The 26917-nt window shown below is 35.7% G+C and overlaps 1 protein-coding gene and 1 non-coding gene across 5 annotated transcripts in view; one reads left to right on the forward strand and one right to left on the reverse strand.

The window, feature by feature from the left end:
* The window catches only part of Anln (anillin, actin binding protein), a 66977-nt gene that overhangs the window by 14459 nt on the left and 25601 nt on the right, over positions 1–26917 (reverse strand). The window contains exons 9-21 of one of the 4 annotated variants that reach the window (XM_074065289.1): positions 23497–23607; positions 22556–22791; positions 21445–21587; positions 21199–21346; positions 20448–20583; positions 19680–19862; positions 18371–18497; positions 17660–17708; positions 17511–17567; positions 16367–16405; positions 15971–15992; positions 14775–14887; positions 11841–11894 (exon numbers count right to left, since the gene is read on the reverse strand). In XM_074065289.1, the coding sequence (XP_073921390.1) occupies positions 11841–11894; positions 14775–14887; positions 15971–15992; positions 16367–16405; positions 17511–17567; positions 17660–17708; positions 18371–18497; positions 19680–19862; positions 20448–20583; positions 21199–21346; positions 21445–21587; positions 22556–22791; positions 23497–23607 (1418 nt within the window). The remainder of the gene's footprint in view (positions 1–11840; positions 11895–14774; positions 14888–15970; positions 15993–16366; positions 16406–17510; positions 17568–17659; positions 17709–18370; positions 18498–19679; positions 19863–20447; positions 20584–21198; positions 21347–21444; positions 21588–22555; positions 22792–23496; positions 23608–26917) is intronic. The other 3 variants (XM_074065290.1, XM_020182903.2, XM_074065291.1) reach the window with 3 other exon arrangements.
* On the forward strand, positions 4286–4417 carry LOC141421137 (small nucleolar RNA SNORA51). Its single transcript, XR_012445811.1, has one exon. It is a non-coding gene; the product is annotated as a small nucleolar RNA SNORA51 (small nucleolar RNA).

The following is a 26917-nucleotide window of genomic DNA, read 5'->3' on the forward strand; positions in this document are numbered from 1 at the left end:
ATATAGATAGACAAAAACTGAGAGTCCAGAAATAAACTCACATCTATAGTCGACGTTTATTTATTTATTTTTTTGTAAACTAGGGTTTGAACTCAGGGCCTCACAGTTGCTAAACAGGTTAACACCTGAACAACTCCACCAGCCCTATTTTGTGTTGGGTATTTTCAAGATGCACTCTCGTGAACTCTTTGCCTGGGCTGGCCTTGATCCTCCTGATCTCTGCCTCCTGAGTAGCTAAGATCACAGGCATGAGCCACCTCCACCCGGCTATCAACTGATTTTTGGCAAGGGTGCCAAGACAATTCAAAGGAATAGAGCATTCTTCAACAAATGGTGCGAGAAAACTGGATATTCACATGCCAAAGAGCAAGGCTGGACTTCTACCTCATACCATACACAAAACTTAACTTAAATATGAGCTAAAATCACAGAACTATTAAAAGAAAACATAAAAGTAAAACTTCATGATCCTGGATTGACAATGAATTCTCAGATATGATGCAAAAGGACTGTATCTTTTGCATCACAAGAGAAAAATAAATTAGAATTAATCAAAATTAAAAACTCTATATACTCTATAATCCTACTTCCTAATATTTGTTGAAACAATTGAATCACGTTCTCATAGTGACTTTATACTCCCATCTTCACTGTAGTATTACTCACAGTAACTGAGGTGGAAACAACCTAAATTGCATCAGCTGATCAATACATAATGTCTAGTGTCTATAAAACCCAAAAAACTCAGCAACAAAAGAACAAAAAGACAAAAATCAAAATAGCAAAAAAGATAACCCAAGAAAACAACCCAATTAAAATATCTGGCAGAAGACTTGAAAAGACTTACATTTGCATTTTCCAACAACGACATAAAAAGATGCTCAACATCAATAGTCATTAGGGAAATACACATCACACATACAACAAGATACCACTTCACACTCACTAGGCTGGTTATAACTTAAAGAAGACAAATAGCAAGCACTGGCAATGACATGGAGAAATGGGAACCCACATTACTGATAGGAGTATCAAGTCGTAGAGATGCTATGAAAAATAGTTTGATGCATCCTTTAAAAATTAAACCAAATTATCATGACTCCACAATCACACTCCTGGGTAGAGAACCAAAAGAACTAAATATAGGTACTCAAACAATTACATGCATGCACATGTTACAGCAACACTATTCACAACAACGAAAAGGTGGAAACAAATTAAATGCCAACAACAGATGGATAAACAAAATGTGGTATATGCATATAATGGACTATTATTTGGCCACAAAAGGAATAAAGTGCTGATGACACATGCTACATTGTGGATGTACCTCTAATACATTATGGTAAGTGAAAGAAACCAGCTATAAAAGGTTACATTTTGTATTATTCTATTTATATGAAATATCTAGAATAAATACAGAATTAAAACACAGTGCAGAAATGGTGATTGTTAAGGGATGGGGGAGGGAGAGATGAGCAGAAACTGCTAAATGAGAAAAGGGTTTTTGTATTTTTGAAGACAAGGAAATTTCTTGAAACTAGAGAAGGTGGGAGCTGATAGTACAATATTGTGACTATTAAATGTCACTGAATTGTTCATTTCAAAACTATTTTTGTTACATGAATTGTATTTCAACAAATCAGTTTTTAAAAATAATGAATTAGCTGGTGGAATGGCTCAAGTGACAGAGCGTTTATCTAGCTAGCATGAAGCCCTGAGTTCAAACCCCAGTACCACCACAAAACAAAACAAAAAACCACACATGAATAAATCTCAAAAACATCCAGTTAAGCAAAAACAAGCAAAACTACCATATGTGATGGAAATGAAAACGATGGTTGCCTGGGGGGCTGACAGTGATGGAAACGGTCTGTCCCCTGCTTGGATTTGTTATGCAGGTATATGCATTTGTTAAAACTCACTAAACTCTATACTGAAGGCCTCTGCATTTAACTGAATGTAAATTTTTCAACTTTATTGAGTACAAGCAAAATGAGCACAATCATAATAAGGAACATCTGTATCACATCCTAACGGTCCCTCCCTCCTGTGTCTTCCTTTGCCCATCTCCAGCAACCACTGCCATGCTTTCTGTTGCTATCAATTAGTTTCCATGGTCACCAATTTTAACACAATAAAAATAAGGTTTTTTTTTTTTTTTTAAAGAAAGAAACCTAAGATGTAAGAAAATATTCTAATAAACCTACAATAGTTCTTTCTACTTACAAGTTTTTGGTTTTTCAAAGGTGCAAAAACAAATATGCACTCAATAGAAAAGGCACATTTAATTTTAGATTTTGATCTTTTCCCAAGATAGTGCTAACTGGCGCCATGCTCTGCTGCTACTCTCTCCAGAGGTGTGTGCCAGAGGCACTAGCCTCAGCCCTCAGTTAGGCACACTCAGCAGGAAGGTAAACAACTGTTGTCACTGTACAGTACCCTATGTGACCAGAATTTTTTTTTTTTGATTCAGGAATTCAATACATTTCATGAGATACTCAATACTTAATTATAAAATAGCCTTTGTGGTAGATGATTTTGCCCAACTGTAGGCTAATGTAAGTGTTCAGAGCATGTTATGACAGAGAAGGCTAAGCTAGGTGTATGAGAAGGTAGTAAGCTAAGTGTAGGTGAATTAAATGCATTTTAAACTTGGAAATTTCAACTTATGATGGGCTCATCAGGATTTGAATTCATTATAAGTCAAGGAGCATATATAATAAACACACACACGCACACACACAAAATCTTACCCTAAGAGAACAAAAGCTATCTGAGCAATAATTACCTTACAGCTTATATATTAATAAAAAATAAAGTTGTATCGGATGTCAGTGGCCTGTAATCCTAGCTACTTAAGAGGCTGAGTTTGAGGCCAGTTCAGATAAATAGTTCACAAGAACCCATTTCCAAAATAACCAGAGCAAGATGGACTGGAAATATGGCTAAAGTGGAAGAGCACCTGCTGCCCAAGCATGAAGACCTGAGTACAAACCACAGTTCCACCAAAAATAAAAAATAAAAATAAAGTTGCCTTATAATATACATAATAGAGTTAACACATTTCATGATGATAACTTTCATTCAATGTTTGTGCCATTTTACTTCCGGAGATTTCCAAAATTAAGTACTTCACTCCCAATGCAAGTCTGCATTACAGAAAAGGTAGAGATATGCTAACTTAGACCTCACAGTGAAAGCCAACGCTGAAATCTGCAGAACTGTTTAAGTGCGACATGAAGAAGGTCTCGGTTGGCCTAAATTCAGACAAGAGTCCATTAGTATCATGATGTGATGACTCTTCACAGTAAATCACCCAATAATGACAGATACATACACTCAAAATTACCTCCACTCTGCCCAGTACAGTCATCCCACTGAGAACTGTAAGAGGGATTTGCAGAAAGGAATTCTTTTCCCATTAGTTGCTCAGAGTTCTACTTCCAATCAGAACAGGAAAGTCCACAAAATACCACCATTTCTACTGAATAAATTTAAAAAGAAAAAACTTATTTTTTTAAAGACATCAAAGAGCTATGAAAGCAAAGAGAAAATGGACCAAATTCCAGTAAGAAATGTGCCCTTTCTAGGTGATCCAAACCAGGGAACACTTTGTTCCCTGGGGTCAAAGTCCAGCAGAGGGGGCAAGCTTACCACAGGCAGTAAATATTGCATGGAAAAGGAGGAGTTGATCCTTAAATAACTGAGCTAGGCTGTGGGGTAGATGGTACCTCAGGGAAGACAGAGGCAAAGCTAACCCCTACCTGTCAATTCTCCGCATAGGGATTTTTATGGTTGAAGTCAGGTCTGGAATAGAGAGGAATCTTATAGATTCATAGTCCTTAAATATCAAAGTTATGCTCAAAAGTGGGATCTCACCTCATTCTCTGGGCATCTGAAACAAAAGTTAAACCAAACTAACAAAGCTTAACTTCTGATTACAAACAGATCAGCCCCTCATCCAAACTGCTTGAGAGACAAAAGAGCAAGTTATTATCTACTTCATCTCCATTGTTCTTTTATAATGTTAATTCTGGCCTATAATAAAAGAACTATAAGCCCTGAAAAAGCAGGAAAATGTGGTCCTTATGGAGAGAAAAACAAAAACATCAGTAGCAGCTTCACAGATGACCTAAATGCTGGAATTAGGACACAAGGAAATTTGTAATATATTAAAATATTTAGAGGAAAAGATGGACAAAAGTAAGCAAGATGGAAAATTTCAACAGGGAAATAGAAGCTATAAAAAAATCCAAATGGAACTTTAAGAACTTAAAAAAAAAGTCTCCTGGTGCTTACCATAGGCTGCGTTTTTATACTGACTGCATAGAAAGAGGAGAGAAAGTAAACTTACCACATATACACCTAAGACCAGGTCCTGTGCCTGGTCTGTATAGGGCGTAGGGAAATATGGGTGAGTAAGGAGGGGTAAAAACTAAAAAAAGAAAGAAAACAAAAAGCTAGTTCTTTGAAAAAATAAATAAGATTGACAGACCACTGGCAAACCTGACTAAAATGAGGAGAGAAAAAACCCAAATAAGTAAAATCAGAAATGCAAAAGGGGAGATAACAAACACAACAGAAATCTAGGAAATAATCAGAGACTACTTTGAGAACCTATATTCTAATGAATTTGAAAATCTTGAAGAAATGGACAGATTTCTAGATATTTATGACCATCCAAAATTGAACCAAGAGGATATTAATCACCTGAATAGATCTATAACACCAAACGAAACTGAAGCAGCAATAAAGAGTCTCCCAAAAAAGAAAAGTCTAGGACCCAATGAATTCACTGCTGAATTCTATCAGATCTTTAAAGAAGAACTGATACCAACCCTCCTTGAACTGTTCCATGAAATACAAAGGGAAGGAACACTGCCTAACTCATTTTATAAAGCCAGTATTATACTCATCCCAAAACCAGACAAAGACACCTCCAAAAAAGAGAACTATAGGCCAATCTCCTTAATGCACACTGATGCAAAAATCCTCAATAAAATAATGGCAAACTGAATCCAACAACACATCAGAAAGATCACTCACCATGACCAAGTCAGCTTCATCCCAGGGATATAGGGGATCCTGGGATGAACATATGCAAACCTATAAATGTAATACAGCACATTAATACAAGCAAAGATAAAAACCACTTGATCATCTCAATAGATGCAGAAAAAGCCTCCGAAAAAATCCGATACCACATCATGATAAAAGCTCTAAGAAAACTAGGAATAGAAGGAAAGTACCTCAACATTGTAAAGACTATATATGACAAACCTACAGCCAACATCATACTTAATGGTGAAAAACTGAAACCATTTCCCTTAAAATCAGGAATGAGACAAGGGTGCCTACTATCCCTACTCCTATTCAACATAGTCCTGGAATTCCTAGCCAGAGCAATTAGGCAAGAAGAAGAAATAAAAGGAATACAAATAGGTAAAGAAACTGTCAAAATATCCCTATTTGCAGATGATATGCTCTTTACCTTAAAGACCCAAAAAACTCCTAGACACCATAAACAGCTACAGCAAGGTGGCAGGATACAAAATCAACTTACAAAAATCATTAGCTTTTCTATACACCAATAACAAACAAACCAAGAAAGAATATATGAAAACAATTCTATTTACAGTAATCTCAAAAAAAAAAAAATACCTAGGAGTAAACTTAACAAAGGATGTGAATGATCTAGCTCTACAAGGAGAACTACAAACCCCTGAAGAAAGAGAACAAGGAACACTACAGAAGGAGGAAAGATCTCCCATGATCATGGATCGGTAGAATCAACATAGTAAAAATGGCTATACTACCAAAAGCAATCTACATGCTTAATGCAATTTCCACCAATATCCCAATGACTTTCATCACAGAGATTGAAACATCTACCCCAAAGTTCATTTGGAAACACAAGAGACTGTGAATAGTCAAGGCAATATTCAGCAAAAAGAGCAATGCTGGAGGTATCACAATACCCAACTTCAAACTATATTACAAAGCCATAGCAATAAGAACAGCATGGTACTGGCACAAAAACAGACATGAAGACCAGTGCAACAGAACAGAGGACCCGGATATGAATCCACACAACTATGCCCACCTTATTTTTGACAAAGTTCCCAAAAATATACAATGGAGAAAAGACAGCCTCTTCAACAAATGTTGCTAGGAAAAATGGCTATCCATCTGCAAAAAACTGAAACTAGATCTATGCTTATCACCCTGTACGAGTATCAACTGAAAATGGATCAAGGACCTTAATATCAGACCCAAAACTCTGAAGTTAGTACAGGAAAGAGCACGGAATACTCTAAAAGTAATAGGTATAGGCAAGGACTTCCTCAATAGAACCCCAGCAGCTCAGCAACTAAGAGAAAGGATGGACAAATGGAACTACATAAAACTAAAATGCTTCTGTACAACAAAAGAAATGGTCTCTAAACTGAAGAGACCACCCACAGAGTGGGAGAAAACATTTGCCAGCTACACATCAGACAAAGGACTGATAAACAGAAAATACAGGGAGCTCAAAAAACCTAAACTCCCCTAAAATCAATGACCCAATAAAGAAATGGGCAACTGAACTAAACAGAACTTTCTCAAGAGAAGAAATTCAAATGGCCAAAACACACATGAAAAAATATTCACCATCTCTAGCCATAAAGGAAATGCAAATCAAAACCACACTAAGATTCCACCTCACCTCTGTTAGAATAGCCATCATCAAAAACACCACCAAGGATGTGGGGAAAAAGGAACCCTTGTACACTGCTGGTGGGAACGTAAGCTAGTACAACCACTCTGGAAAAAAACATTGAGGCTTCTTTAAAAATCTAAACATAGATCTGCCATATGATCCAGCGATCCCACCCCTGAGGATATACCCAAAGGAATGGGACATAGGTTACGCCAGAGGCACCTGCACACCCATGTTTATTATGGCACTATTCACAATAGCCAAGTTATGGAAATAGTCAAGATGCCCCACTACAGACGAATGGATTAAGAAAATGTGGTATTTATACACAATGGAGTTTTACTCAGCCATGAAGAAAAATGAAATCTTATTATTCTCAAGTCAATGGATGGAACTGGAGAACATTCTTAGCGAGGTTAGCCAGGCTCAGAAGACCAAAAATCATATGTTCTCCCTCATATGCGGACTTTAGATCTAGGGCAAATATGCAATGTTGTAGGACGTGGGTCACACGCTAAGGGGAGAGCATATACAGGAGGTATGGGGATAGGCAGGAAACCCAAAACCTGAAAGTGTGTGATGTCCCCACTGCAGAGGAGCTAATATAGAAACCTTAAAGCAACAGAGGTCAATATGGGAAGGGGATCAGGAACTAGTGAAAAGGTCAAGTGGAGATCAATCAACTTGGGTTGTAACACACTTGTGCATGGAAACAATGCTAGGAATCTCTCTGTATAGCTATCCTTATCTCAACTAGCAAAAACGCTTCGTCTTTCTTATTATTGCTTATGGCTTCTCTTCAACAAAATTGGAAAAGAGAGCAGAACAGGTTCTGCCTGGAAGCGAAGTGGGTGGGGGGGAAAGGGAGGGGCAGGGGCCGGAGGGGGAGAAATGGTCCAAACAATGTATGCACATTTGAATACATAAATAAAAAAATTTTAAAATAACTAAAAAAAGAGATCTGGATGGAAAAATTCATTGTAGGATCAAGAGGAGATTATGGTACCTCAGGAAAAAAGACAGGAAGACTTGAAAACAAGTAACTAGAAATGATCAATAATGAATCACAAATAAAAAAATTTAATGGAAACAAAAAAGTGTCAACAGTCTAACATACACCTAGCTGGAGTTCCAGAAATAAGAGAAAACTGGGCTGAGGAAATATTTGAAGAAAGAATAGCTCAGAGTTTCCCAAAACTTACAAAGACCACAACTATCGATCCAAAAAATCTCAGTGAAATCTGATAGGATAAATACAAAAAAAAAACCCACCTAAGCACATTTGAATGAAATTTTAAAATCATATAGAAAAATATCTTGAAAAGGTAAGAGTGATGGTTGACTTAACAGAAATAATTGAAGCCAGAAAACAATAAACTGACATCTTTAAAGGGATAGAAAGAAAAACAACCTGCTAATCTAGTGGTCTATACCCAGTGAAAATATTCTTCCAATAATGAGGCAATATAAAAATATTTCTGGCCAGGTGCTGGTGGCTTATGGCTGTAATCCTAGCAATTCAGGAGGCAGAGATTAGGAGGATCATAGTTTGAAGCCAACTTGGGCAAATAGTTCAGAGACCTTATCACAAAAACATCTATCACAAAAAAAGGTCTGGTGGAGTGGCTCAAGGTATAGGCCCTGAGTTCAAGCCCCAGTACTACAAATATATATATATATTTCTGGACAAAAAAGTACAAAATATTTTTCAAGCAGGCCAATACTAAAAGAAATAATAAGCCAGGCATGGTGGTAGCCACCTCTAATCCTAGGAGGGTGAGAAGGCCATGTCAGGAGGATTGGGAGTTTGAGACCAACCTGGATTATACAGTGAGACCCTGTGTAAAAAATAAATAAATAAATAAGTAAATAAAAGTTTTTCTGAGAAGAGTGATCCCAGATGAAAGCCTAGATCTACAAAGGAATGAAGAATACCAGAAGTGGTAAATACAAAAGGAGAATTTTTAAAGACATATCTAAACTTTTTATTTACATATTGATTAAAGAAAAAGTAGCACAGTGTGTTTCATTGGGTTTATAATGAATTAGTAAATATAATGTATGGCATATGGAATCGTGCCATTGCTAGGTTCTACTGTAGGCACATGGTGTGTAACTGAAGGATACACACTATAATTCTTAGCAACTATTGAAGAAAAAATAGTATAGCTAAAAAGTCAACAGAGGTGATAAAAAGAATTACCAAAATAATACAAAGGCAAGAAAGGAAAAACAAAGGAGCAAAAGCAGATAAATCAAACAGAAAACAAAGAGCATTTGGCAACGTAGGACTTGACAATTCTATAAAGGATCAATCATTATTTTAGACTTTGGAGACCACACGGTGTCTGTCACAGCTATTCAATTCTGCCATGGTAACATGGAAGTAGCCATACATAATACATAAACAAACAGGCATAACTGTGACTGTAGCTTGCCCATCCCTATGGTAGACTAAACCCAACCATATTTGTGTGACATTAAATTTAAATGGTCTAAAACACTCCAAGGAATAGACAAAAAACTATCAGACAAATAACAAAATATGACCATAAAATAAGATGCTTACAATACACAAATCTGAAATATGCAGATGGAGACAGGATAAAGTGAAGGATGAAAAAAAGATGTAACATGCAAACACTAATCACAAAAAAACTGTTCGGACTACACTAATATTAAGATAAAGAGAATCATCAGTGATAAAGTGAACAATTCATTGGGATAATACAACAATCTTAAATGTTCATGCACAAATAATATAGCTTTAAAATATAGGAAGCGGCCAGGTACATCCTGAACTCCTAGCACTTGAGAGGTTGAAGTGGGAGGAGCCCTAGTTTCATGGCAGCCTGGGCTACACGAGGCCCTGTGGCTCAGTGGTAGAGTGCTTGCCTAGCATACTCAAGGCCCTGGGTTTGGTTCCCAGCACCACAAAAACCACCACCCCTAACAACAACAACCTAAAAAATCAAAGAAAGAGCAGAGAAAATTGTCAAAATAGGGCTTAGTGTGTGCCCTAGCATGCTCCAGGCCCTGAGTTCAATCCCACACCCTACAATTTTAAAACTCGATAGAACAAGATTAAGCAAATAAACTGAGACTGTGTTGCTTTTTCTTGTTGAAATTTTAGGGGACTGGTATTCTCTTCCATATGAAAATATGCTTTCTAACCAGGCTGAAACTATTCATATAAGAAATTTCACTTAAAACATCATTATCAGCATGCTGACACTTAATAGACATGTCTTTCATGCTAAAAGTATCTTTTAAAACTTAAATGATGCTTAAGCCTATGAGAAATATGAAATAATTTCAAATTTGAATTAAAAATTTAAAATATATTAAGAAAGCAATCTCATTTACAGTAACATCCAACAAAACAAAAAAATTATAAATATAAGAAAAAATCAACTATAGAGACTGCATCTATTGTCTGTCATCCCTGCTGCCTAATGAAAATTATCCCTAATGGAATAATCTTAGTTCAGTCTAAATCTGAAAGTGTTACTGTGAGTTTAGTTCCAACAATCTGATCCTTCCCATACAATAAATATAATTTAAAGAGAAATTATAGACCAAAAAAAGTAAAGATTTTTATAATTTCTTGACAGGAACCTGTAACTTCCCAAATCTAAAAGGCATTCAGGCCAGGCAAGGTGACTCATGCCTGTAATCCTAGCTATCCAGCAAGTGGAGATTAGGAGGATCACAATTTATGGCCTGCATGGGCAAAAAGTCAGTGAGACCTTCATTTCAATCAACGAGCCACCACAGGTAGCAGGATTGTGGTCTGAGACAAACCCTGGGCAAAAAAACTGAGGCCCTACCTGAAAAATAACTGGAGCAAAAACGGGGTGGGACTGAGGGTGAGGCCCTAATTTCAAGGCACAGTACTGTGAAACAATAAATAAAAGGCATCCATAATGTAGAATCAAAACATCAAGTGCCCCATTACTCTGTTCCAAATCCCCTTGCTGTTTTTCTTTTCCATATTGTCAATCTTATGGTCCTCCTCGGGATCTTTCTTAATACTAAGGAACAGAATTCCTTGTTCAGCTCAAAGAGGATTCTAATAAAAAGAATCTCAGAAAGATGAAGAGAAAATGCATCTCCTACACTACAGCCTTGGAAAGTAGACGGTATTCTTGGTTAGAAGACCATCCTGACCAAAAAAAAAAAAACAAAATTGAGAATATTCACAAAGGGGTCAAACTTACTGTCTCCTGTTGAGTGTGGAGACCTGTATGAAAATGTTATGTTCCTAATGTTCAGCAAAGGAATCTTTTAAGACATCTGTGCTTCAACTGTTGTTGTTAAGAGCTGTAAAATGTAATCTACAACCAGAGTGAATGGTATAATTAACTCCATATTGGCATATTTTAGAATGAAAGGAGCACTATTAATAATTATATAGGCCAACAGGCATAAACTGGATAACTTTAGACAGACCAGACTAATCATTCTCCTTCTGACGCCCAAATTCTATAATTCTGTAACCCTAATTGGTTGTTTTACTTAATAACTGTTTTCCCTAATAGTATTTAAACTCACATCTCTACTTCCTAAAAGGAAACCTCTATACCTAAGAGGTTCCCTAAAGTCAGAAGATGAGCTTGGGATGTCCTTCTCTCTTTACCCATAAAAGTATAAAATTATGACTGTTTAGGATTCCCTATTGAAATAAAGAGTAGAAGAGTGCAATTCATTGAGATTCATCATTTAAGTTCCATGATACCAAGCTTTAAGTCAATTATCTAATCTCAGTCCACAGTTCGAAAAAATATTGAGTAACTTAAAAGTTACTGATTTGGTTTTCTAATAGGTACTCAAAAAAAATCAACAGAGAATATAGAATTTTAAAGAATTACAAAATGGAAGAGAATACAAAGAAAAAAGACCCAAACACCAAACATGCATGAAAAAACATAGTACTTTCAAAGAAAGCTTGAAAGAATTGTAAGAGTTGAGAAAAAGACGCCCATCTGTAAGAATCCAAAGAAAGAATAAGGCCGTCAACTATTCAAAGTAATGAAAAACATATGAGAGTAGTTAGTGAAACAAACACAAATGGACCAAAAATTAAGACTGGTTTTTTAAGCACATTAGTTTCAAGCAAAGAAAATAATAGCAAAACCTTTTCCTGGAACAAATAGCCCAGTAGCTCTCGCTCTCTTACATCATAATTTATCTAAAACAAACAAACAAAAAGACAAAGAGAAAAAAAAAACAAAACCCAGGATCACTCAATTTGTTAAGCTAACTGAATTACTAAAGAAAAAGTTACATAAAAATTTAGAAATTAACATGTTAAAATAAAGTTATGCATTAAGAGTAGTCAAAATTTCAAATCTAGGCTGCTTTTTGTCCATCAACTAAAATAAAACATTTCATACACTTTTAACATTACATTGCTTCGTGCTAACATAGCATTCTCTCCTGAGAAAACATGACCCCTGAGAAATGAAGTGACTTTGTTCAATATTAAAAAATAAATTACTAGCTGAGCAAATACTAGAAACTAGGCCTTCTTATTTTCATAGGGCTTCAGCTCTATATTCAAACTACATAAATCTCATGTAATAATGTTAAATATCAAAAGACAAAAACTTCCCTCTCATATGCATAAGATTTAAAAAGTTGATCTGCATGTTGAATAGTAATTACCAGAGGCTGAGACCTGGAGCAGGGAGCAGCGATAAAGGGTGGTTAAATAATAGTTTCCAAAATACTGTTAGATAGAAGGAATACATGCTATGTTCCACAGCACAGTGGGGTAATTATGGTACATAATAATATATTTCATGAAAAACTAGAACACAGGAGCTCAAAGGCTCCAAACATAGAGAAATAAGGAGAGGCCCTGAGAAGGCCATATTCTAATCATAGTGTATGGTTCTCGTGCTCATAGACCCTGGTGAAGTTGAAGTCCAGGAATGGTTTTTTTTTCCCCTTTGCTTTGCTTTTCTTTTGTAATACTGTGGTTTGAACTCAGGGCCTCACACTTGCAAGGCAGGTACTCTACTCCTCCAGCCCCCAGGAATGCTTTCAAGTTGAAGAGTTCTTAGTTAGGTGAGGTAGTATGCCATCTCAGAGAAACCTGATTCCCTAGGGCTTGTGTTAGAAGTTCCTTATTTTATTCCATTGTAATTCTATGCCCGGGAAGAGCCATACTGATCTTCAAGGAAGATCAGGCCTTTCCCAGGCCTGTCTAAACTGCCATTAGCTCCCAAGGGACAAGGAAGGAAACCAAAGCTAGGGCAACTCAGCTCACAGGAGGCTTGGGCCAGACACTCTGACCACCGGAAGTAGTCTGACTGCTAAAACCAGTATAGGGGCACCTCTTGTTCTCACAGTCTCTTTAACCATAATTAGTCCACTAGGGTGCTATGCCTGGTTTCAACCTGATAGACAAATGTAAAGGATATTTGTCCTAACTTTAGTATTTATAATTATAAATCAGAAGAAGTATTTTCCAAGTTTTAGAACTTGTGGGGGTAGGGGGATGTAAACTGAAATATTTGTGAAAAATGCAAGTTGTTTTCCTTTGAAGACCATGCTTTTTAGTATTATGATTGTGGACTTTAATGCAAGAGCTCAGTAATTTTGAGGATGCCAAAATCTATGATGACCTTGCTGTTGAGCACATTACATGACATGGAGGGAGGCAGATTCAAAATGACAGTAAATAATTAAGGATTTATGCAATTAAGTAAAATTTCAGATTTCCAAAGATGGTCTACACTCTCACAAATCGGTGATTTTCTTAAAAGTTCTTAAATATAGTCATTTTTACTTTTTAGAAATCATAGCACTTTTTGAAGTTAAACTCTATAAACTTAAGGCTTTATAATTACTAAGACACATGGAAATATTGAAAACCAAACATCAATCCTAGTATATAGAGAAACATTTTTGTTATTCCATAGTAATGATTTTAGTATTTTGTTAAGGTGATTTTTTTTTTTTTTAGTAAATACTTGGTCACATATCCTCTCACATGTCTAGATTCTTGCTATGCAAAGTTCCAAAGTGTGTCTAGTATAGCTGCTTCACCATCACCTGGAAGCTTATTAGATATGCAGACACTTAAGCCCCAGCACAGACCTGCTACATGGCAAAGTTTGAGAACCACTGGCCTAATGAATGGCATTTTTATTACGTATGGAATATGAGCTCAGGGAAATTAAGTCTGCCTCTGCTCAATTTAAAAAGACAAGTAAGGAGATGGAAAGCCTAATTTTCCTGATTTGATCAGTATACATTGTGTAGATTTGCTCAACTATGACTGTATCCCATAAATATGTACAATCAGTGCATGTTAATCAAAATACTTTTAAATTAAGAGCTGGAGACATGGCTCAAGTGGTAGAGCACCTGCCTGATAAGCCCAAGGTCCTGAGTTCAAACCCAGTAACACTAAAAAAATTTTTTTTAAATTAAGATAAAAAATCACTACATATATATATAAATGTGTGTGTGTGTGGGCACGTGTATAGCAGGAATCAACCCAAAAAGTAAGCCTCAAGTTTTCTCACTCACTCCTTAAAATGGTCTTGTTAAATCATTATTATGGTGAAAAAGCAGTCAACAGTGATACAATACAGATCTGAATTTTGAAGCTTTTAATTTGGAGGTAAGTATGGGAAGGAAATCCCTTGGATTCAAAAGGACTTTTCTAAGAGACTAATGCATCTTTCCCTACCCTGTCAAAACTAAATCCATGAAATATTGCTTATTTCAAAACATCAGCTCAAATAGGCAAGTTGCTATTTTAAAACTGTAAGCTTAACATATAAATGGACAATATAACATTTCTTTATTCAGAAGTGACATAGAATAGACCAGTATATATTAACTGAAAATCAAACTACAGTATTAAAAAACAAGTGAGAAATATTGCCAACATCAACAAACATATCATTTATGTATACCCATCTGTTAAAATATGTAGTTCTAAGAATGTATTTTTAGCCAAAGACTTTGAATACAAAGTACTGTGGGATTTTCATTGACTTAAATTTTTTTAATTTAAAAAAATACCATATTCTTATAAATAAAATTGGATTACCTTGTCCAGAGCAAACTTAGTGTTTCCTACTGCGGACAATGTCAGTGTGTAGGATCCAACAAGGGCAAAGTTGCTGGTACGCACAGCATTGAGGCCTCCTGGACTGGCCATAACTATAAAGAAAGAGAAAATTAAGTTTAATTCAGAGTAACTTTTCTAAGAATAAATAATGGTTCCCCACCCCACCCCAACAGAATGAAATCAAACTGCCAAAGAGAAAAAGGACTCATTTAAATATTTCCTAATTAAAAAAAAATACTATTTAGAACACTTAGGGTGTTTCTAAAGACACAGAACCCAAAAATGAATACATAAAAGGCAATGGTCCCATAAAAAATATTGAAAAGACTTCATTGCTATTTTTTTTGGGGGGGGACGACAGGTAGTACTGGGGTTTCAACACATGGTCTCATACTTGCTATGCAGGCGTGCTCTGCCACTTGAGCCACACCCCCAACCCACTTCATTACTATTAACAGTCCAGGCTGACATAATTAGCACAGGCTATCTCTTCACAGGTCTCCTTGGGAACTCTCATGTGCCACAGAAAAAAGACCAATAGCCCAAAGGAAGTGAGTAAAGCTAGCTCCATCCTAATCCCCTATAGAACACTAAGGCCTAAAGCCAATCTGGAGAAGGCCTTTCTTGGCTTTTAGGCACTTTCGTTCCAGTTAACTAGAAAGATGCTTTTCTGACATGATACAATGCCAGGTGTGATCAATGAAGCGTTAAACACAGTGTGAATAGCACAAAGAATAAGAGAAGTAGAGCAGGTGGAGTGGCTCAAGCAATAAGAGGGCCTGCATAGCAAGCATGAGGCACTGAGTTCAAACCCCAGTGCTGCTTAAAAAAAAGTGAGAGAGAAAAGTAGAGGTGATGAACAATGCCACCTACTGGAATTGCCAAGTGGTTAGGTATAGCATGTGTAATGACCAATACAGCCTGAATGTGATGACTGGTAGCCTACATTGGTGCCTGACAAAGGTGTAACCAGACTGCATGGTATTCTGAACAGTAAGCTTAGAAAACCTAGGTTTTATTACTAAAAAACCCTGTATAGAAAGTATTATCCCTAAGCAAACCAAGATAAACAGCATGAATCAAGATAAAAAAGAAAAAAACAAAACTAGTAAATCAAGATGGCATATAATTCTTCTCCTTATTCTAAAGTTTCAAATAGTTCCGGATCCACTCACCTGAAGAATGAAGGTTGCTTTTCTTTGAAAAAAAGAAAAAAAGTGTGAATTAGAAACATAATTTATTTCCTTTATTTGATATGAAGATTTAAATATTAAGTACAAAACTTGAACACTACAAGGACTACATTTCAGAAGACATTTCTCCTGCATTTACTAATTTATATATACCCATTAGTATACTTTTGTGTTTGTTTTGAGACAGGGTCTTGCAATTTAGCCTCAGACTGGCCTCACATTCACAATCCTTGTGCCTCTGCCTCACAAGTGCTGGAACTCATTAGTATATTTTAAAGATTTCCACAGCTCTAAGTGTTTAGAATTGGTTCACTAATTTACAATTGTGCAAGATGGAGCTTCCTCAAGAGAGCTCAATTTCTTAAAAATTCTACTTACTGTGGTTATAGATGTAAGGAGTCTCTTTGGAGTAATAGCCTAAAAAAAAAGATAGCTTAGTATATTTTCCATTAAATATTATGATTCAAAGTTTAAAATTGAGATATTCTCATATAAAAATAATTCTTAAATGTGACTAGATAATATCTGAGTCTTTTATTAAGACTTTCCCAATCCTGCTATTCCTTTTTTATCATTTTTAATAGCATATATTTATTGTACAAAGGGGCTTCATTATGAAATTTCCATGAATGCATATAATATGCTTTGATCAAATTTACTCCCTTTATTCTTTCCTATCCCCTCTCCCACTCTTTTTAAAACAATTTTTGATAGGTGCTATTCCTTTTTTGTTAAAGTTAAAGAAAATTTTTTTCTTTTTTCTTTTTTTTTAATGGCCTGGGGTTTGAACTCAGGACCTTATGCTTGCTAGGCAAGCACTCTACCACTTGAGCCACTCCACCATCTGTCATTTTTGTTTTACATTTTTCCAAAAGAAAGTCAGAATAGGCTGGTGGAGTAGCTCAAGTAGTAGAGTGCCTGATTAGCAAGTGTGATGCAGAATTCAAATGCCAGCACCACCAAAAAAAAAACCCCAGAAAGTCAGAATAAAGAATAAAGAATAAAGAAAAAACTTTTTAATGATGACTTATGAAGACAACAAAAGAGCAAAGACTAGAAACATGGAAAACAAGTTAGAAGCTCTATTCCTTACCAAGCACATGTGACATTATTAAATCCTAAGTGAGAGGACTCAGTAAGAAAAGAATGCAGAAGAGAGCACTGGGAAAAGTCTTAAGCAGTTATGAAAGTTAGCTGTCAAGTAAATGTAAAGAAAATTAAACTTTCTATCTTATATAGATCAGGTCAGGATTATACTTAGGATCATGACCACTCACTGTTAAGTTTGAACTCAGGGCTTCACACTTGCAAAAAGCAGGTGCCCTACCTCTTGAGCCATATCTCCAGGCCATTTTGCTCTGGTTATTTTGGATTTGGGGATCTCATCAACTATTTGCCCAGCTGCCATTAAACCGGGATCCTCCTGATATCAGCCTCCCAACTAGCTAGGATTACAGATGTGAGCCACTGGCAACTGGCAATTTCTGACTATAATATTTTTCTTAGGCTTCTGTATTCTTACCTTTGACTTGGATGCTTTTTTCTTCTTATCAGGGCCTAAGGAATCTTTCTTTTGTACCTACATACAAACCCAAAATGTAATTAGTTTAAAATCTGACATTGTTAAGAAAAGTACACTATTGGTTATTTTAGAAAGCTTTAAATGCTTACCAAGCTGTAAACTTCAATATTTATTTCAAAATCATTGGATACATCTTGCCTGAAAAAAAAAGTATTAAATAAAACTGAATGAAAAACATCAAATTATGCCTTTAAAAATAAGACAAAGATACTGTTACAGGACTCTGAGTAAAATAATCCATTGTGTTTTTAACTAAACACAACAAAAATTGGTAAGAACAGTCAACTTTTCCTACAATACCAGTCATAAATATTCCCTCAGGATTTTATAACTCAAGATCTTTAATGACAAAAGTAGTCATTTTTCTCAAATTAGATTTTGACTTTGTCATTTCAAAATAAATCTGACACTAAATATAAATATCTTCTTTATTCAGACTAAATAATTAAGTGTATTATGAGATTTAAATCATATTACAAATTATGGTACAGATTTAATAAATATAATACTTCAAAATATTAAATATCTGCAATCACATGAAAGAAATGTGTTCAATAGAAAAAACATCAGAAACATAAAAACGCTCAGGCAAAAAATTGAAAACTGAGTTACTTGTACATGTTTTAAAAAAATGAACGTAATGCATTTCAGGTTATAAAAGGCATTTCAGGTTATGTAGCTCAGCGGCAGAGCACAGCTTAGCACACACCAAGCCCTGGATTCTATCCTTCGCACCACAGACTGAGATAACTGCATTAAAGGGAAATGTGTCTGAATCATTCCATGTTCTATTCACTTACAGAGTAAAGGTAGTGGTGAATGTCAGAGCATCGCCATTAAGAGCATTTGAAGTACTTGCTAATGGTGTGGCTACCATATTTTCAGTTCCTGCTTTTAGTATAATTAAGAAATAGTAATTTGCTGCATCTGTAAGAATGAATCAAACCACATAATTAGCACAATCAAAATCAGATTTAGCTAACCGGCATTCTGGAAGATCAAAGGAATAAAGTCATACTGCAATTTGACGTATAAAATTTACACTTAAAATTAGTAAAATCAAGTTTCCAGAAACAAAAATGTATGTAAGACATAACTTGACAGCTATAATCCTGGAATAAACATCAAGTTCTCCCAGCTATGTAAGTTGAATTTTTTAAATAACTTCACTTGACATTTCTCAATTTCTGCTATGTTTGAATTTTACTTACTGATTCCTAATCTTTGGTTAATTATATATACACCTCCAAAGGGTAAGTTAGGACTTATTACTTCAAAACTGAGAATAAAATATTGTAAAAGGTACTCAGGGATAAATTCTAATAAAAACATGAACTATTTCCTCACTAATTATCATTATTTGTCACTGAATAACCACATATCTCAAAGTACATACTAAATTACCATAGTTTTCTGTCTACACTTCACCATTCTTTACTCTCCCCATGTCTCAAATTCACTTCTCACCTATGGTTAGCCATCCTTTCCCTCAAAGACAAAGGTCTACAGAGTAAACATTTAAAAGAACCTTAAAAAATATTTAGTTCACATGTAATAAAACTCATAATTTAGTAAGTTTTCTAGAATTATCCTGCTTTGATCTTCACTGAGGCACTCACCACCCACACAAACACTAACTCAGAATTTATAGAAACAACATCTATAATGGGGTGAATTTTAAGAAAAGAAGAAGTAAAATAAATTCTTCTAGTTGTGCAAATATATTTCTATAATATTAATGAAAGTCAAATGGTATGTTTCCTCTCTTAGGAAAACATTTTAGCTTTAAAATAATGTTTAGTCTTATGCTGAGCTATGTCCATTATTGCATGGACAGGTAATCCTATGTATGAAAACTCCTCTATATTTTGATAAAAGGACCTAAGGTCCAAGACACAAATTGTGAATCTTCTTTTTTTTTTGTGGTACTGGAGTTTGAACTCAGGGCTTGCACATGAGCAGGCACTCTATTTACTTGAGTGACATGCTCAACCCTCAAATTCTTCATCTTTATGCATGAATTACTTGTACCTTTCTTCTACAAATCCAATCTAGGTGAAGTTCATAATGTAACTTGTAATCTAGAAGTAACACAAATAACCAACATACCTGGTTTCTGAGCCACACTACAGACAAAATCTGCTTTCAAAGGCAAGCGGATTTCTGACAAAGTAACTGATCCTTTGGATGGGACAAATTCACTTTTGGAAATGGGACCAGAGTTGTTCTTCCTGTGAGGCCCTTCGCTCTTCAGCTTATTCAGTTCACCGATCAAAAGTGTTCTCTTCTCAGCTATGCAAAAATATGCAAGTGGATATTCCGAATATTAAACTTGCAACCATTTCTAAGTGAGAGCCAATTCAAGAAAGTACACTGATATGGTAATTATAAATGAGATCAAAAATCAAATTACTTCCTCCTTTGGTGGTAGGTATTTGAGTAATACCTTGTCTGCTCATCTGTTTAACAAGTCCTTATAATTTAATATGTCATTTTTTTAATCAATTTTCCTATGTGGTATCACCCCAGCATGCCTCATCACCACATGCACACCCCCACAGTTCACATTAGCAGATTTAGTTATACAAAGACAAATAGGGAGAGTAAGAGACAGAGACAAGAGTGCTCATGTGTACACCTTAATATAGGTATACTAAATGCATTCCAGTTGGTTTTACTTTTCATACAAACTACATTTTATTTTACATGAAGATGTTTCACAATCTTTACAAGTACGAGAAACAAAAACTAGTTCAACTGAAACAGATGATTAGAAAGCTCTTTCTCTAAAATTTGAGATTTCTGAATAGACCACACGAAACGAGTTTTCCCTGCTTGGGAATTTTGGTGGAATTGTATTGGCTACACCATACATACTTGCAATCAGAAGAAGTCTTTCTGCCTCAGCTTCTTCTAGGGACCCTTTTCCATGTTCTTCATCAACACAGCAGTTAAGAGCCTGGCTAGCTTGGTAGATCACTGTTTGCTGCAAATTTATTTCATTATTGAGCTCCTAGGAAACCAATGAGAGGGAGAAAAAGTCCTCACTTTTAATCACTGCTTTCACTTTAATTCTAACTAATCTGATTGGATCATTTCCAAATTTTTCAGAAAGCAAAGTCAAAATGTTAACATTTCCCTGTTCAATGTCCTAGACTAAAAACACTTAACATGGGTATAATTGGTAAACTATAAACATTCTTCCCTATGAAAAGACTTCCAATGTAGGCTTATTAAAATTATAATAGGGCTATGTATAATAAGGCAGAAGTTTAGAAAGTACCCAATACATCTTATTTAAATAATTAGTTCTTTAAAAAATGCTTTCTTTAGCATAAAAAATCTTGAAGAGCACAATAAATTTCACACTTCACCATCATCCAATTAAAGATATTTATGAAAAACAAGTTTAAAAAAATAATTCAGCAATATGAAACAAGCTTCCAACTTTTCTAAAAAGTGTATCTTTCTGAAATTAACTTGAATTCAAGAATGACTCACTGAGCTGCTATACATCAGACACTGCTCTAGTCACTCAGGGTATAAAGATGAATAAAATGGGCCCTTGTCCTCAGAGTTCACAATCTAGTATAGAAAATATTCGAAATCCCCATTCAGGAGTACATACCTGCATTTTCTGTTTGATATTAACCTGACAAGGAAAGGCATTCTTTTTTTCATCCAGTTTTGAAGTAACATCTTCTTTCCGAACAATCACTTGTTTTATTGAAGGACGTTCTGTTTCTTTGAACCTTTGAGACCTATATGCATCAATGCTTTAGGAAAAAGTTATTCTGTTAGAAATTCAACAACACACTGAGCACTATTCTTCATATCAGCAGAATTTGATGCTCTCTGCAAAACACATCCTTACCTATAAAGGAGATCACGATCCTCAGAGCTAATACTATCGCCAGATGCAGCTCGAGGCACACGGGTTCTCTGGAATTTTCCTGGTTTGGGACTTTCATCACTTATGCTACTGTCTTTCAATTGCAGCTTTGAGGAAATTAAACTCTGTAGGGAAGCACATCAGATATCAGATTCTTTAATTTTACTTTGTTTTTTGTTTTAGATTTGTTTAATTTTACTTTGTTTTATGCAGCCCAGGCTGGCCTGGAACTCACCCTCTTCCTGCCTCTGTCTCCTATGTACTCCTATTAAAGGAGAACACCATGCTCAACACTCAGATATTAGTGCTGTGTGTATATGTAGTGTATATTAGGGCTTATTGGTTATGGATAAGTAATATTTGATGCTAAATCATTTCATTCTGAGAAAATAAGTGAATTCTTCCTCATTATTAGGAAATAAAGATCTGATAAGTCAATTGATTTGCCATAAAAGCAGCAAACTACAATAAGTTTCTAAAAAGTAAATGAACAAACACAAAGACAGCTGACATTTATACTAGCAATTCTTTTTAAAGAATTTAAAGAATTACTCCACTGGTAGAGTGGTTCAAGTGGTATAGAGTGCCTGCTAGCAAGCACGAGAGCCCAAGTTTAATCCCCAGTGCCACTAAAAACAAACAAATAAACAAATAAAAGTTAGCATTCAATGAAGCTCCAGAGCTGCAGTTATCCCACTTAGAATGATAGCTAATAACAACAGTGAGCTCTTAGTAAATGTTAGCTTTACGTCTGGTGCTAAACACTAATACAATTTAATATTCACATCAACCCTATGATGCAGGTACTATTGTTAACCTTGTTGAACAGATGAGGGACCTGTGACATATAGAGGTGAAATAACAAATAAAAATGCCAGAGCGAGGATTTGAGCCCAAATGTCTGGCCTGTTTAGTCATGTTACTGTTTGAATTTTATCTAAAGTCCAGGACACCAATGGAAACTTTTTACGCTCTCATTAAAGAGAATTTCATTTTCTTAAACAATACCTATCATCAAGAAGGGGATGGAGGAGTGTTCCAATACAACTTTGTTTGTTATGTCATGACCTGTTTACATCTAGTCGTTTCTTACCTCTGGATCTACCACACCAACTGTCTGTGCTAATGGAGCAAGTAAAGACATTGAGGAGATATTCAGTGCATCTTCTTGCTCATCACTGTTTTCTGTTGCTGCTCGATCCATGTCCTCTTGGATCTGCTCCATGTCTAGTTCCCCTTCCTCTAGGACATCACTGAAGATGTCATTAATAACTTTCGAACTATTCATGTCATCATCATCCACACTCATCTCAATTTCACGTACCACTTCTGAAAAATATTTCAGTGGGAAGATACTATGATTCAGACCTTTAAGAATTAAAGGGATAGCAGAGAGGACCTAACATTCACATGCTTTCTAAATAAATATGGAAAAAAAACCTAATAAAATACTGCTAATATATGAAACAAAGAAAATTTTCAAAGTTCCAGTAACATTTTTTAAGAAATAAAGGTTGAATCACCAAAAGCTGACTTAATGCTTTGGATTTAAGAAAGAATATTAAAAAACTACTCAACTGGCAGGATAGTAGCCAAAAGATTCAGACTTTCAAAACATGTTCCTTCAAATGACTTTTTTCTATTGTTAGGAGTCTGCCCTTTCACACAGCAGTCAGCAACAGGATAATATTGATGCCACATAGGATGAGGTTCACAGTAAGACTCTTGGGCTGCTAACCCCTGTACCAGCTCCTGCAGAGTATAGGATGGCAGCACATTTCCTCTCCCCATAAAACTGAGTGACGATCTTGGACAGATTTTCCCAGGGGTATATGAACTAATCATGACTGCTAACATTACTGCATTTTAGTGGAAGCTACATTTCCCAGCCGGGGGAAAGGAAATAAAGAATATTATGAAATCATAAGATATTTTCAGAAATAGAACAACGTACATTTGAATATGTGGTTCAGTTAATATATTATTTCTTAAAATGTGACCAAAGTTAATAAGAAACAAAAAATAAAAACGAACCCGTCTGCTGCTCAGCCTTTGGGTCTGATGTTACTTTTAAGGGCTTTTCCTCTTCTAAAAACAGTGTTATTCTCAAAGGACTAGACTTTGTCATTTTGCATTCAGTGAGACCTAAAATTTTTTATTAAAAAATACCATATTAATATATAATAACCTAGAATTTTTAAACTAAATTATTATATATTTTTGTTATAAACTTCATTTATCTTAAAATATTCAACTCTAAAAATATATACAGATCCCCTCCAACACCTGGCCTCTCTGAACTTTCCTATCTTTCTTCCTTCCCACCACACCTATAATCCTAGCGATTTGGGAGGCTGAGATTAGGAGGCTCATGGCTCAAGGCCAGCCCAGGCAAATAGTTCACAAGACTCCATCTCCAAAAAATAACCAGAGCAAAAATGGATTGGAGGGGTGACTCAAGCAGTAGAGCACCTGCTTTGCAAGCTCAAAGTCCTGAGTTCAAACCCCAGTTCCACCAAATAAAAAAAAAGAGAGAGAGAAAGGGGAAAATAATATTGCCAGGTTATTGTTTGTTTATCCAGTTTTCCATTTCCTTGTGCCATGAAAACATCCTTTTGTTTTACCAGAAGGTAATCATTCTGCACATACTGCTCTGCAAGCTGTTTTTCACATTTAAAAAAGAAATGTCAACAAAATCACTCAAAAACTAATGCTAGAAAGAAACTGCCTCAACACAATAAAGTCTATCCATGAAAAGCATCAGCAAACATTATATTCAATGGTGAAAAGTTGAAACCTTTTCTTCTAAAATTGGAAACACGGTGAAGATGCCTGCTCTCATTCCTACTATTTAACATAGTACTGAAAATCCTAGCCAGGACTGGCGGAGTGCCTCAAGCAGTAGAGTACCGCCTAGCAGTATAAGGCCCTGATTTCAAACTAATACTAAAAAAAATAAAAGGAAAATCCTAGCCAAAGCAATTAAGGAAGAAAAAGTAAAAGGCATCCAATTAGAAAAGTATTAAGATAATCTCTGACAACAGATGACATCCTCAAATATGTTGAAAACCCTAAGAATTCTACCAAAAAAAAGAGAAAAAAACAACTAGTAGAACTAATAAATTCAGCAAAGTTACAGGATGCAAAATAAACACACAAAAATCAGTTGAGTATCTCTATATTAACAATCTCAACAATACTCAACACTTAACAATCTGAAAAGTAAATTTCAGAAACAATTACATGTAGCTGGGCATGGTGGCACAGGCTTATACCCAAATACTCAGATCCTGAGGAGTATTCAGAGGCTTAGGAAGGAGGATCATGAAGTCAAGGCTAGTCTGGGCTACACATTGAGACCCTGTAAGTAAGAAAGGGAGGGAGGGAAAGACAGAGACAGGGAGAGAAGGAAGGAAACAAATAGAAGAAAAGATACTTTGATGCCACAATTTACTCCCACCTAGCAAAACAATTTTAAAAAGGAGAAAAAAATACTAGTATGTATTAGCATCTCAAAAAAAAAAAAAAAGACATTTCATGTTTATGGGCTAGAAGATGTAACACTGTGAAGAAATAAACATCATCCAGGTAATCTACAGATTCAATGCAATTCCTACCAAAATCTTAATAGCACTTTTTTCAAAAACAGAAAATTACATCCTAAAATTCATAAGGAATCTAAAGGAATCCTGAATATCCAAAACATTTTTGAAAAGGAACAATGTTGGAGGACTCATACTTCCTGGTTCAAATCTTATTACATGGCTAGGGATGTAACTCAGTGACAAAAAGTGCTTTTGTGGCATGTGCAAAGCCCTAGGTTTGATCATCAGCACCACAAAACAAAAGGCCTTATTACAAAGCTACATAATCAATACAGTATGGTACTGGTGTAAAGATAAACATAGGGCTGGGGGCATAACGTGGGTCAAGTAATAAGAGCACCTGCCTAGCAAGCGTAAGGCCCTGAGTTCAAACCCCAGAACTCTCAAAAACACAAAACAAAACAAAACAAAATGTTGAGGGCCTCAAGATGATTCAAGAGGAAAAGAACAGTCTTTTCAATAAATGGATATCTATATGCAAACCAATGAAGCTAGACCCTTATTTTACACCACATATAACAATTAACTCAAGACAGGTTAAAGACCCAAAGGGAAGACTCAAAATTATAAAATTCATGTAAGAAAACAGAGGGGAAAAGCTTTGAGACAAAGGGTTGTGCAATTTCCTGCATATAAACCCAACAGCAAAGGCAACAAAAGCAAAAAACAGACAAACAAAACTACATTAAACTAAAAAAAAAAAAAAACTTTTTTCTTTGTGGAGCTAGGATAAGGCAAGTGTGTGCTCTACCACTGATCTACATCACCTCCCAAATTTTAAAACTACTGCATAGCAAAGGATACAATCAACAGAGTGCAAAGCCAACCTATGGAATAGGAGAAAATGTTTACAATCATATATCTAACAAAGAACTAACATACACAATATATTAAGAACTACAACTCAACAGCAAATCAAATAACTAAAACACGGGGAAAGAATTTGAGTAGACATTCTCTTTTTTGGCAGTAATGAACACTTCTCCAAAGGTAATCAAAAACATGAAAAAATGTTCAATACCACCATTCTGAGAAACACAAATAAAAACCACAATAGGATATCACCTCCTACTCATTAAAAAGGCTACTATCCAAAAAACAAAACTCAACACTCAAAACAGAAAACAACAGTGTTGGTACACAAAAACAGAGTTAAAAGAAAAAAAAACTGTTGGTAAGAAGTAGAAACTTGGAATCCTGAACACTACTGTTGATGGGAATGTAAAACAGTGCACTAGAGAAAACAGAAGAGTGAGTCCTTAAAAAACTAAAAATGCCGGCGGAGTAGCTCAAGCAGTAGCTTGTCTACCTAGCAAGCATGAGGCCCTGAGTTCAAACCCCAGTACCACCAAAAAAAATAAAAATAAAAATGGGGCTGGGTGGTGGTGACTCATGCCTGTAATCCTGGCTGTTTAGGAGGCAGAGATAAGGAGGATCATGATTACAGGCCAGCCCACGCAAGGGACAAAAAAAAAAAAAAGGCTGTGTGTGTGTGTGTGTGTGTGTGTGTGTGAACCTATCTCAAAAAAAGAAAAAAAAAAAAAATACCCAGCTGTGGAGAGCAGGCTAGAAGAGAGTGTGGGTGAATGTAAGGCATAGGCACAGCTCTGCCTGAGAGAGTGGACTGACATAGGCTGACATAAGCACAGCCATGTCAAATAATCTGCAGGCTGGGATTGGCATGGCCCCAGCCACAGAATGGAGTGAGGGCAAAATGCAGCATGGCTGCTTTTCCTAAGATGTTTATTTTCAGAGAGTAGCAATCTCAGGTTCCCAATTACACAATGTCACACCATCCTGAGAACTACTGCTCCACCTCCTTGCTTACTACTGTATGTAATGAACTCCCT

This window comes from Castor canadensis, chromosome 2 (assembly GCF_047511655.1).
Source record: "Castor canadensis chromosome 2, mCasCan1.hap1v2, whole genome shotgun sequence".
Taxonomy (NCBI): domain Eukaryota; kingdom Metazoa; phylum Chordata; class Mammalia; order Rodentia; family Castoridae; genus Castor; species Castor canadensis.